The sequence below is a fragment of the Schistocerca serialis genome, chromosome 2, assembly GCF_023864345.2.
Source record: "Schistocerca serialis cubense isolate TAMUIC-IGC-003099 chromosome 2, iqSchSeri2.2, whole genome shotgun sequence".
Classification (NCBI taxonomy): Eukaryota; Metazoa; Arthropoda; class Insecta; order Orthoptera; family Acrididae; genus Schistocerca; species Schistocerca serialis.
Window position 1 is genome coordinate 988,134,764 of NC_064639.1, and position 12,871 is coordinate 988,147,634.

A 12,871-nucleotide genomic window follows, 5' to 3' on the forward strand; every position below is an offset into this window, starting at 1 on the left:
TAAAAAATTAAAACGTCATGCATGATGCGGCAGATTTCATGCGTCTCAGTTGTTTACGATCTCAAATAAACTGAACTACACGTCGTACAATGATATAATTTTGCAGGTACATGGTATATATGAAACCTGTCAGCAAAATGTGTCGCGAATACAGTTATTACTAAAGAAGTAATCATTAAAACGTAATGCGTGACGCTGCAGCTTTACTGCTTGAACAGAGAGAATGCAATATGCGATAAACTTTTTTCTTTCATCATTTTGTGAGGGTTGCAAGCGAGAAAAAGTTTCGTAAATGTTTGAAATCATGTGCTAAGTGTTCTCTTTCTCAAATACTGGACGAATAAAATCTGGGTAGTAGCGTGTCATGGGCTTCACTTCTTTTTCCACCTCCACCCCTATGATAGGCAGTTGGTTCTTATCCCGACAGAAATTGTCTGCAGATAGTAGAGAATATGTGTACCAAGTTTTGTTCAAATCGTACCAGTGGTTTTAGGAGGAGATGTGAACCATACGTACATACACTCCTGGAAATGGAAAAAAGAACACATTGACACCGGCGTGTCAGACCCACCATACTTGCTCCGGACACCGCGAGAGGGCTGTACAAGCAATGATCACATGCACGGCACAGCGGACACACCAGGAACCGCGGTGTTGGCCGTCGAATGGCGCTAGCTGCGCAGCATTTTCGCACCGCCGCCGTCAGTGTCAGCCAGTTTGCCGTGGCATACGGAGCTCCATCGCAGTCTTTAACACTGGTAGCATGCCGCGACAGCGTGGACGTGAACCGTATGTGCAGTTGACGGACTTTGAGCGAGGGCGTATAGTGGGCATGCGGGAGGCCGGGTAGACGTACCGCCAAATTGCTCAACACGTGGGGCGTGAGGTCTCCACAGTACATCGATGTTGTCGCCAGTGGTCGGCGGAAGGTGCACGTGCCCATCGACCTGGGACCGGACCGCAGCGACGCACGGATGCACGCCAAGACCGTAGGATCCTACGCAGTGCCGTAGGGGACCGCACCGCCACTTCCCAGCAAATTAGGGACACTGTTGCTCCTGGGGTATCGGCGAGGACCATTCTCAACCGTCTCCATGAAGCTGGGCTACGGTCCCGCACACCGTTAGGCCGTCTTCCGCTCACGCCCCAACATCGTGCAGCCCGCCTCCAGTGGTGTCGCGACAGGCGTGAATGGAGGGACGAATGGAGACGTGTCGTCTTCAGCGATGAGAGTCGCTTCTGCCTTGGTGCCAATGATGGTCGTATGCGTGTTTGGCGCCGTGCAGGTGAGCGCCACAATCAGGACTGCATACGACCGAGGCACACAGGGCCAACACCCGGCATCATGGTGTGGGGAGCGATCTCCTACACTGGCCGTACACCACTGGTGATCGTCGAGGAGACACTGAATAGTGCACGGTACATCCAAACCGTCATCGAACCCATCGTTCTACCATTCCTAGACCGGCAAGGGAACTTGCTGTTCCAACAGGACAATGCACGTCCGCATGTATCCCGTGCCACCCAACGTGCTCTAGAAGGTGTAAGTCAACTACCCTGGCCAGCAAGATCTCCGGATCTGTCCCCCATTGAGCATGTTTGGGACTGGATGAAGCGTCGTCTCACGCGGTCTGCACGTCCAGCACGAACGCTGGTCCAACTGAGGCGCCAGGTGGAAATGGCATGGCAAGCCGTTCCACAGGACTACATCCAGCATCTCTACGATCGTCTCCATGGGAGAATAGCAGCCTGCATTGCTGCGAAAGGTGGATATACACTGTACTAGTGCCGACATTGTGCATGCTCTGTTGCCTGTGTCTATGTGCCTGTGGTTCTGTCAGTGTGATCATGTGATGTATCTGACCCCAGGAATGTGTCAATAAAGTTTCCCCTTCCTGGGACAATGAATTCACGGTGTTCTTATTTCAATTTCCAGGAGTGTAGATACACCATCAATACCTTCGTCATCGGCCAATTCAGTCACTTAGTGACACTCTGAGTCAGAGTGCAACATAGGATCCCAAATGGCTCTGAGCACTACGGGACTTAACATCTGTGGTCATCAGTCCCCTAGAACTTAGAACAACTCAAACCTAACTAACCTAAGGACATCACACACATCTATGCCCGAGGCAGGATTCGAACCTGCGACCGTAGCGGTCACGCGGTTCCAGACTGAAGCGCCTAGAACCGCACGGCCACACCAGCCGGCAACAAAGGATCCCAGATGTTTCTTCCATTGCCAATTCAAGTCGCCTGTTTCAAGTCTCTTTCCCACCTGTCCGGTGGTCCTCCTCTCGATCTTTTTAGGTAAATTGAGTTACAATCTAGTACTTGTTTGGCTATCTGCAATCTTTTATTCGAACGTCATGAAAAGACCACTGCCATTTTAAGGTACTCACTCTTTCTATTATATCACTGACCTTTGTTGTATGTCTTATATCAACTGCTACCTTTCTGTTTTCTCTTTTGTAGCCCAACATTGGTCTTTCCACTTGCCTTTGGGTTATTATCAGTTTCCATACAACAAATTCACTTAATGGCCATATCTCACACCCATAAGTTATTACTGGCAATACATATTGGTCAAAAACTATTATCTTCAGTTCAGTTGACATCTTAGACTTCAAAACTGAAGAGTATCTTCCACAGATACATACATAGGTTTGTATAATATATATGGATTACAGATACGTGTTTATGGAAATATTGTAAGTTTATGTACAAGCTCGCAGATGGTTAGGAGAGTGGGAAAACGCAGAATGTAAAGGCTAATGTAGTCTGTTGTACAGAACCCATCGCGTACAAGCTTGGGGTCAAATGGTTCAAATGACTCTGAGCACTAAGGGACTTAACATCTATTGTCATCAGTCCCATAGAACTTAGAACTACTTAAAGCTAACTAACCTAAGGACATCACATACATCCATACCCGAGGCACGATTCTCACCTGCGACCGTAGCGGTCGCGCGGTTCCAGACTGTAGCGCCTAGAACCGCTCGGCCACTCCGGCCGGCCTCTGGAATGTATCGGAGATTCCAGAAGCTTTTGAAAATGGACTGAAAACAGTCTCAACGGCAATAAAACATTTATTTACAATTGTTACCGGTTTCGGTCAGACTGTGACCATATTCAGACCATTTACACCATGATCATAGGCGGTGGCGGTGAACGAAACATGTGTCGTGACCCTAAGGACGTCAAATGCAGTTTTTGATTGATATGCTGAAGCGCTGTTGTGACGAGAGAACTTCTGTTGGGACTATGGATGTCGGTCAACATGCAAGTTCTTAGACAGAAAACTCATGCTCCAATAAGGCAAAGATTTGGCCTGAAGGCCATTATGGTCTGCATACGTCCCTGCGACATTTTTAAAGGATGCTTCTCAGTGTTTCGTTGAAATGTTCTAGCGAAACTGGGAAGTCCCAAAACCGGATATCTAGAAGGAGACTGGATACAAATAGTCTTAGCATCTTGTGCCGGTGAGACTTACCATAGGTATTATCCCTCGGACTAATTCCCACAGACTCATTATAAGAGTTGGGACCATTCGTCTCAGCACATCCTTACCATAAAGAAAACACCCATGTACCATCTAGGTCCTATAACATACCATTGCTTGCAAATATTATTTTCTCATAATGAGGTGTAAAATTTTTGGGCTTTTCCTTACAGCAGGAGACATTGTGTCCCACCTACTGCATTGTGAAGAATGTGGCACTCACAAAGTATGATTATTTCTCGCCGTAATGTTCTTTCACAAAATCATGCAGATTGAAGGTGTAAACATGTCCAAGAATCTGTTTGGCTGGTGATAATGGCATCCAAATTCCTTTCATACTAGTGTTTATACTGCAGTGCCATTCTCTGCCAGGATCGCTGAGAAAGTCTAACTGTTTGGGAAGTGCCCTTGAAATTACTGTGACATCATCTTTAACATTTGCATATGGCAGAGCAATATACACTATATGATCAAAAGTATCAGGACATTCCTATGTAATGCAGATTCGAACACTAGATGTCACGAGAGGCGTAACTGTCAGAATAAAAGAAGACAAGGAGTATTGTGTTGCCAGTAGAGAAACTGTAGCAGTAGAATGAATCGATTATGTCAACTCATGACTTCAAATATGGAAACAAATCCGTCAGGGATATTTCAACCCATGAAAAGCTGCGTGTGTCGCCTGTTGGCGATGCCACTGTGAAGTGAAAACGAGAAACCAAGACTAGGCAGACTTAATGTACTGAAGGAAAGAAGCCGTTTAGTATTGTGGAGGGTGGTTGTAAAAATTGCATGAAATCAGTGGAAGGAATCACTCGTGAGTTCCAAAAAGCTACCAGCAGTCCAGCTGGCGCGATGACTGTGCGTAGGGAGTTAAAAATAATGGGGTACAACGGGCGAACAGCTTCTCATAAGCCATACATTCCTTTAGTCAACGGTAATCAGCTCTTGAGATGGTGTAAAGAATGGCATCTCTGGACAGTGGATGACTGGAAATGAGTGAATTGGAGTGAAGAATCACGCTATACCCTGTGATAATCCATGGACTGGGGGAACTTTATCTGCCATCACATTACTAACAGTGAAGTAAGGAAGAGGTGATTTTATGGCATGGGTGTGTTTTTCATGGTTAGAATGTGATCCGGTACAGGAACAGTTCAGAGATGATGACTGATTGTGCATCGTGGCATAAGGCATCAGTGTTTGGCAATGGCTGGTAAACAATAACATTCTTGAAATGGGCTGATCTGCAAAGAATCCCGACCTAAGCCCAATGGAGCAGCCTTGAGCGACTTCATCCCAGGTCTCAGCATCGAACATGTGAGGTAACAGAGGAGTTTTGGCGCCCTGAAAATTTTCTAAGTTCAGAGTTGGGGGCCACTGCCCCGGGCCGCTCGGCAAGTCGCAGCTCTTTAGCAACCGCGTGATGCCGCACAACGGCCAGACAGCATGGCTGCGAATTCCATGGTGACGCTGTGTTGATGAAGGACGTATGCTGGGAGTGCCAAAGATGGTGGACTTTGTGAAACCTTAATGGCAGACATTTCACAGTTTGTATAGAAATTAATAGTAGCCAGAGGAATCATGATACCTTAAAAAGAAAAATGTACATTATCATTATTTGCACAACGATTCTGATGGTGTAATCAGATTTTCAATATCTTTATTAGATAAAGTGTAGTATCTGACTGTAAATTGTATGCGTAAAGACCAGTAACGAATTTCCGAAATCTAAACGGTTCATCCGATTTTGTTGATTGACATGTCTTTAGAAAGCTATTAGTGTAAACCTAAATTGGTATGAGTTACAGGCATGTAACTTGAATAGTACATGAGTTATTGGAGGTCAAAGTGGCCGATTATTATTAACCGCGTGAGGCCATAAGTACTCCACAGTTACACGAAAAAACGGTAGCAGCATGCTTATAAACATATTTATTCGTCTCTATCTTTGTTTATATCCGATATATACTATTCATGAAGAAATTGGTTAAATATTTACTGTGTTTTAGAAAGCACGGAGCCATTAGGCTACTGACCTACCTTTTGTTTCCTTTGTTATATGTTTATTTGATATTTTTATGTATTTAATAATGTGTGTTAGAGCGTTTTTATGGTCCAGCCGAAGAAATATTTATATAATTTCAAGTTATTTAAATGTAAATCCAGTATTTCATTATGTGTTTTCATATGTTTGTGAGTGTGCGTTGGCTTGGAGACATGGCGGGAGCGCTCTAGCCAATCAAAGTGCTCGTTAATGGAGAGACGGTATGGACAGGGGAGTACTGAATGAGGGACAGTCGCACAGGACACGAGAGGGTGCTGGAAGAGGAGGCGCGACGGGCAGTCGTGGGAAAGACTTGGAGGGTGGAGCAGTTTGCGCGTGGTCGCAGTGAAGACGTAGTACGCGTTTAGAAGTGAATATCACGCTAGTTATGTTGTTGCCCATAACTAATTACGTGAAGTGGGAATCTACTGTTTCCTTGTTATTCAACTTATATTTTATTTAGTTGCTAGACCATCGACACCAATAAGTGTTTTGCAGAAATATACGGCATTCTCAAAAGTACTTCTGCTCTTGTACTCATCTTTTAAAGTCGTTAAATTTGTACTTGCAGATTTTATTTAATTGCAATCTTTCATTTATAAATATCTATTCATTCAAAATTCGCAATTGCCGAGTGATAGGAACCTTCGACGATTCGATTCATATGTATATTCATATTGTATACTCTAGACTCAGCAGAATTTGACTTGTAGTGCGGCAACTATGTATCCCAGCCCCTAGGCAAAGAAACCAGCCAAAACTATTAATATTTCAACCCTGCGTCTGAGCATATGTAGTTGAGGGCCACTCGTCACATTTATTTTTTTGGAAGCCCGCAAACATCACTTCTCTATTTGCGACTCTTGGGGAAGAAAGGGCTGCCATTCCTCCACAGACATTCGGAAACCTCACTCAAAGCGTCCCTAGCAGTTCAAAAACTATGAAACAACTACTAGGAGAGGACTGAGCCCCAGGTGTAATCACGCACAGATATCTGTACCTCGAGAATGACATTGTAGAAGTTTCCTACAATCATATTATGTGCATTTGTGTGAGAAAACGTCTCTTACTTTAAAGCAGTTCATCATGGTTTACTTAAGTTTCCTCCTTGAAACATTCAACAAATACCGGTACTTCAAACAATAGTGGAGGGAAAGAGATGCACCTTAGTCACAATCGTGCTTTTTATTCAAGCTCGGACAGCCCATGTCATGGGATTTGCGATCATTGTTTGCAAACAGTAATCCTCACTGGTCCCATTAAACATACACAGATTATTTTTAAATCATAATTATGATAACAGTAAAAATTTGTAAAAAATCACCAACGAGTTCTATTATCATCTGCAGAGATTTGAGGCTCGGAGTCAGCGAACCAGTGACGACGATCAATCAATCATTAAACAAACCTATATAATGAAGGTAACGCCTAATGCAGGGGACTGAAACTTTTGAAACTGCGTCCGCGCGAAGAAAGTGCGGTATGTGATCCGAATTTTACTTTCGGAAAGTGTACCACCGTCTCAAATATTCGCTCGGATGACTAAACAATATGAAAATAGTTGCATGAACCCTGAGAATTGTAGCGCGTGGATGGAAAACTTTAAAAATGTCTACAAAGGCAGATCCGACGCGCACCGCTATGTGCGTCCGGTAGCAGCATCTTATTTATTCGTTTATCCAAGAAGACTTACAGTTGAACAAATTGCAGAAAAATTTCGAGCAAATATTGGCACAACTCATTCAATCAAATGGTTCAAATGGCTCTGAGCACTATGGGACTTAACATCTATGGTCATCAGTTCCATAGAACTTAGAACTACTTAAACCTAACTAACCTAAGGACATCACACAACACCCAGTCATCACGAGGCAGAGAAAATCCCTGACCCCGCCGGGAATCGAACCCGGGAACCCGGGCGTGGGAAGCGAGAACGCTACCGCACGACCACGAGCTGTGGACCAACTCATTCAATCATTCAAAACAAACTGAACTACCATAAGACTTGGGCAAGGTACGTTCCAGAGGGCATACCGTACATTTGAAAGAACTGAGATTTCGCATTCGTACCCAGCTCAAAAATCGTTTCAGTAGCGAAGGTGATGCAGTTTTTGGGCACGATTTTTAACCTGTGATGAAACTTGAGTACATCACTTTGATGCGTAGTCCGTGCATCAAAGCATGTAATGGGCAGACCCTGAATCGTCAGTCCATAAGAAATTCAAACCATAACCATTGGATGGTAAGGTCATGTTAACCATCCTTATCTATCCTTATGAGTGTCCATGATCAGATTTTCTGTAACTTTTTGGAGGAGAAACGCACTGTCAACAGCCTATACCACTCAGGCATCACTGAAAAGGACACGCCCGGAATGCCAGAGGAAAGGAGTGCCGCATCTGCAACACAACGCTCGACCTAATAAACGGCACAACTGATGCTGGAAACTCAGACGCGAGTCGCGAGCGCCTGTCATCCTTCTAAAGGTCCTGACCTTTCCTTTCAGAATTTATCTGTTTGTTCTGATGATAGAAGCTTTGCGAGCCTTCAAGTTCGCCGGCAACGAAGAGGCGAAAAAAAGTACAAAACTGGCCTCTGGATAAAGGTGAAGAATTCTTCGCTGAGGGAATAAGAAGATTTGTTAGAAGGTGGGACAGGTGCGCAGAAGATGCTATAGAATACGTGGAAAAATAGACAAAAAATTGTATAGATTTAGTAAATTTTTTTGCTGTAGGCTATTTGTATGATTACTGAATGGCGCTTGTAAAAACTACGTTCTGCCTAGTAAACTGCGCTGATAACCACGACGCTGAGCACTCCTAACCCACAAACACACGCGCGCCCACACTCACACACACACACACACACACACACACACACACACACACACACACACACATTGTAAATCATCCAAGCTTCAAGTCTCTGCACACTTACGTTACATCCAGTAATTTTTGTAGAAACGCTTATCTCAGTCGAACTTATATCATCATGAAACTAACCTGTGTGTGTTACAGAAGCCTTAGGAACTGCTACGTTCAGCTGCTGAGGACGAGAACGCACGGCTTAATATACGTCATCCGTGATCGTCTACGTTTCGAAGAAGTAAAGAATATATCTGACGATATTTTGAGAAGGGGTTATCTCTGATCCATATTCACACTGTCCATGAACTAGCATTTGTAGGAACAGCCGTCAGGGACTAATGTCTTCTCTTGAAGACGAATCTTAAACCAGTACAACTGAGCCACTCATAACGTGAAATCTCGTGAGCTATTTAATGGAAAAAGATAATATCGTGCTTTTATTTGACTGACAAAACAAATCTGAAGTGGGTAAAAAATCTTGGTTCCATGATTTTAGCGTATTGTACAAGGAATACTGTATTTAGTATCAGAACCTTCCTGTAATTTGTAATTTTGTACTTTGAAATGTTATCTCCGGCTGTCCTGTTGAAGGTCACAGAGACAATGCAGATAAGTTCACTGATAAAGTTCGTTTCACAGCGAACACTTGAGCATTACAGATCCCAAGGGATACGGCTGCGTGCCACATCCCAGCAGTAGTTACTCGACGTGGGCGAGTTCCTGTTTCTTCTGAACTGGCTGATGAGCCTTCCAAGACATGTACGTGTTCCAGCCGACGGCTACTACCTGGACCAGGGGAACCTGATAGTGGACTGGCACGACGGAGAAGTTTAGAGTCTGCACCAAGGGCCATATCTAGAAAATGAAAATAAATCTATAAGAACTTACGTTGAAATCAAGAAAAGTTATTCAAATATTTAATTCACAAGTGTGTATAGAGTATTCATAAACTGTAGTAGATAACACAACATGGAAATCTAAATGTCCCAAGTAACTTTCTGTATCCTCAGATAATTTAACTGCAAAGTAAGGTATAGATAAGCTTTAATTTTTTGCGAGACACAATTACAAACGCTTTTTAAACGCAGCATTTGATACCACATGCTTTTAAAGTAGATATTTAGGATATGATCATCTTTTTAGTGTCAACGAATGCGACTGGGTGTTTCCCAAAACCTCTTCAGGTGACTGTCTTTATAAAGGGCATAATTAGATTTCTTCCCCAATATTGCCCAACTGAATTAGTGATTTGTTTTAAGTTAGTTACGTGTTCCATAGATCATATTCAGGATAAAAGTTATGAGGTGGAATTTGTCAATTGAACAAACAAGGAACACATATTTAAAAAATAATAATAAATAATTTACAGTATTAGAAGCTAAGATCGTTTGACGTGAAATAGTTTATTTCAAAACCAGTTTCAAAGTAACTAGCTGTCATTCTCCGGTTCTCAGATCTCCCAGAAATATAGCTGCACATCAGTCTCGTCGACATACTGAGAATATGTTCCAATTATAATAATACAGCTCCATACGGCTTATTAAATATATAAAAATTGCTGAATAAAATAACCGTAGCCTCAATAGGGTGTACAGGAGCAAACACAGGTACATCAGTAAAGATGATGCTTCGACGACAACTCAGGTTGCCATCTGAGGGTGACAGCTAATTGCTTTTGAAGCTGATCATAAATTCTCTAGTTCACATCGAGCGATCTTGGCTTCTAGTACTATAAATTACAACATTAGATCGACCCAACAACAGGTGTAAATTATATACAATAATAAAAAAGATAAAAAATACTCGTATGTATACATTCTGGCCATTTACAGATTTTTTCGTGTATAAATGAATAAATATTTCTATCCGAGAATTACTCTATCGTACAGAAGGATGTATCACGGAGAAATATCTGTAATATACATCTGAAAACACTTCTACTATGTGTCAGATACTCTATTTCCATCAGCAGCGTGTCATGGAGTTTCATGCCTGCATACTTCACCCCTTTCCGTGGTAAAGTTAGATTCATAAAAGAATACTGCTGATCATTTTTCCATATAGTATTGTACCTGTGAAAATCTGTTACACTAAAGTGGACTGTTGCTAACAAATTTCGTAAGTGAGTAAATGTATTATTACGCTGTGGTTAAGAGATGACTGCAAGACGTATGTGTGTGAACCCTACACACAATTCTAATTACTTTATTTTGTGCAAAGAATACTTTTTCACTAAATGAGAAGCCTATTACACCGAAATACATCAGTGAATGAAAATATGCAAAATACTTTAACTTACTGACTTCCATAGATCCCCAAAGTTGGCAATTATTCTTGTGACAGAAGTAGCAAAACGTAAACGTTTTAGTAGGTTTACTATAAGGTTTTCCCAGTAAAGTTTTCTTTAATATGCTCACCATTTATACCCTGTTTATTATTTCTTGTCGATGTACTAAATTAACAGGTGGTGGAATATTTTTGACACTACAAAATTGGATCAGGTGTATTTTTCAAAGTTTAAAGCTAGTCCGTTTACGCAAAACCAGTTCGTAGCTTTCACGAAAACAACCTGTATAATATTTATTCTGCTGAAGTTTCTCCACTCGGCTTCACAATAATGTTTGGTTCATCTGCAAAGAGGACTAATTGAGCCTCCTGATTCAAATAAAATTGCGTTTTACGCAGCTTTAATTTTTCGCCGAAATTGCGAACTCCAAAAACTTGACTAGTTACGCTTTCTACCAAGTGTTCAGTTTTCCTCTACATAGTGTTATTTCTCTATTTTTCTGAGCTGTTCAGTTACGCAGTGCGAATAATGATGTTATAGAGTTGGAAGCTGATTCGACATAAAAGTGTTTTTTTGATTTTATAAATTGGATCTTCGAAAAGGAAGAAGCGCCTGCAGTTTTCAAACCAAATCGCTGAAGCGTAGCCTTCATCTGATTGGTAGTGTGGGACCGGGCATTATCGTGCAACAAATGGTTCAAATGGCTCTGAGCACTATGGGACTTAACTTCTAAGGTCATCAGTCCCCTAGAACTTAGAACTACTTAAACCTAACTAACCTAAGGACATCACACACATCCATGCCCGAGGCAGGATTCGAACCTGCGACCGTAGCGGTCGCGCGGTTCCAGACTGTAGCGCCTTTAACCGCTTGGCCACCCCGGCCGGCATCGTGCAACAGAATGCTTCCTCTATTCGTGGAATTCCTCAATCATGGAACCACGATCAGTGCGCAGCGGTATGAATACATTTCGCAGCAACTGCGACGTGCCATTAGTCAAAACGCCGTGGAAAGCCGTTGGACAGAATCATTCTGTTGCACGATAACGCCCGCCCCCACACCGTCAACTGGATGAAGGCTATGCTTCAGCAGTTTGGTTTGGAAACACTGCAGCATCCTCCGTACAGTCCGTATCTTTCACCATGTAATTTTCACATCTTTGGCGACCTGAAAAAAGACATGCGTGGACGTCGGTTTCAGTCGTACGAGGAAGTGCAAGAGAGGGTGCGGTTGTGAATCCGTCAGCGGCCGAGAGCATTCTGCCGATAGCATTGATCATCTCGTGTCCCAGTGGGATAAATGTCTTAACACGTGTGGTGATTACATTTTAATGGAACCATTGCATGGTTGCGTTGTGGTGGATGTTCGGTTTTCATTTTACTGCCCCTCATACAAGGACTAGCAGAACTCTGGCAGCCATGTAACATGCCGTAACAACAGTAAGATCTTAATCTACTGGAAATGGAGATAAGTGTCACGCCTTGTCAATGAAAGTTTCAAACACGATAGGAATTGCTGCTTTCAGTGAATACGGGTTCATTCCAAACAGTTTCCGCGCAAGCGCTCCGAAGTGAACCGTATGTAGTGGGCTTTAGCAGTCATTTACCTTTCAAAAGGCCATTTCTCACAGCTCACAACAAGCTGCACGCCTTTAATGGACCGAGCAACACAGAAACTGGACAGTAGCTGATTGGAGGGGTATAGTGTGGTCTGACCAGTCGTAATGTTGTCTCTTTTTAAATGATGCTGGGAGTTAGTGCAGCAATGGCCCAATGGAACCTTTAATCCTCAGTATGGGAAGGTGTAGTTCATGCCGTAGATGGTTTTGTGATTGTTTGAGGGTGGATTTCGCAGCATGATTTGGGCTCACTCATTCTGGTTACCGTAAACAGGAACCAGGATTTTTCAACATTGTTGTTGTTGTTGTTGTCTTCAGTCTTGAGACTGGTTTGATGCAGCTCTCCTGGCTACTCTATCCTGTGCAAGCTGCTTCATCTCCTCTGCAGCCTACATCCTACTGAATCTGCTTAGTGTATTCATCTCTTGGTCTCCTCCTACGATTTTTACCCTCCACGCTGACCTCCAGTACTAAATTGGTGATCCCTTGATGCCTCAGAACATGTCCTACCAACCGATCCCTTCTTCTAGTCAAGTTGTGCCACAAACTC

At 42.9% G+C, this 12,871-nt stretch overlaps 2 protein-coding genes across 8 annotated transcripts in view; both read right to left on the reverse strand.

Annotated features, from left to right (window-relative positions):
* The window catches only part of LOC126458414 (protein Mpv17-like), a 304,656-nt gene extending 295,897 nt beyond the window's left edge, over positions 1-8,759 (reverse strand). The window contains exon 1 of the mRNA XM_050095446.1: positions 8,552-8,759. The gene's annotated coding sequence lies outside the window, so the exon portion shown is untranslated. The remainder of the gene's footprint in view (positions 1-8,551) is intronic.
* A 66-nt stretch (positions 8,760-8,825) lies between these two features.
* LOC126458413 (protein Mpv17-like) overlaps positions 8,826-12,871 on the reverse strand; it is a 75,844-nt gene continuing 71,798 nt past the window's right edge. For all 7 annotated transcript variants that reach the window (XM_050095433.1, XM_050095435.1, XM_050095437.1 and 4 more), the window contains one exon: positions 8,826-9,271. In XM_050095433.1, coding sequence (XP_049951390.1) covers positions 9,116-9,271 — 156 coding nt within the window. In that variant the 3' untranslated portion in view covers positions 8,826-9,115. The remainder of the gene's footprint in view (positions 9,272-12,871) is intronic.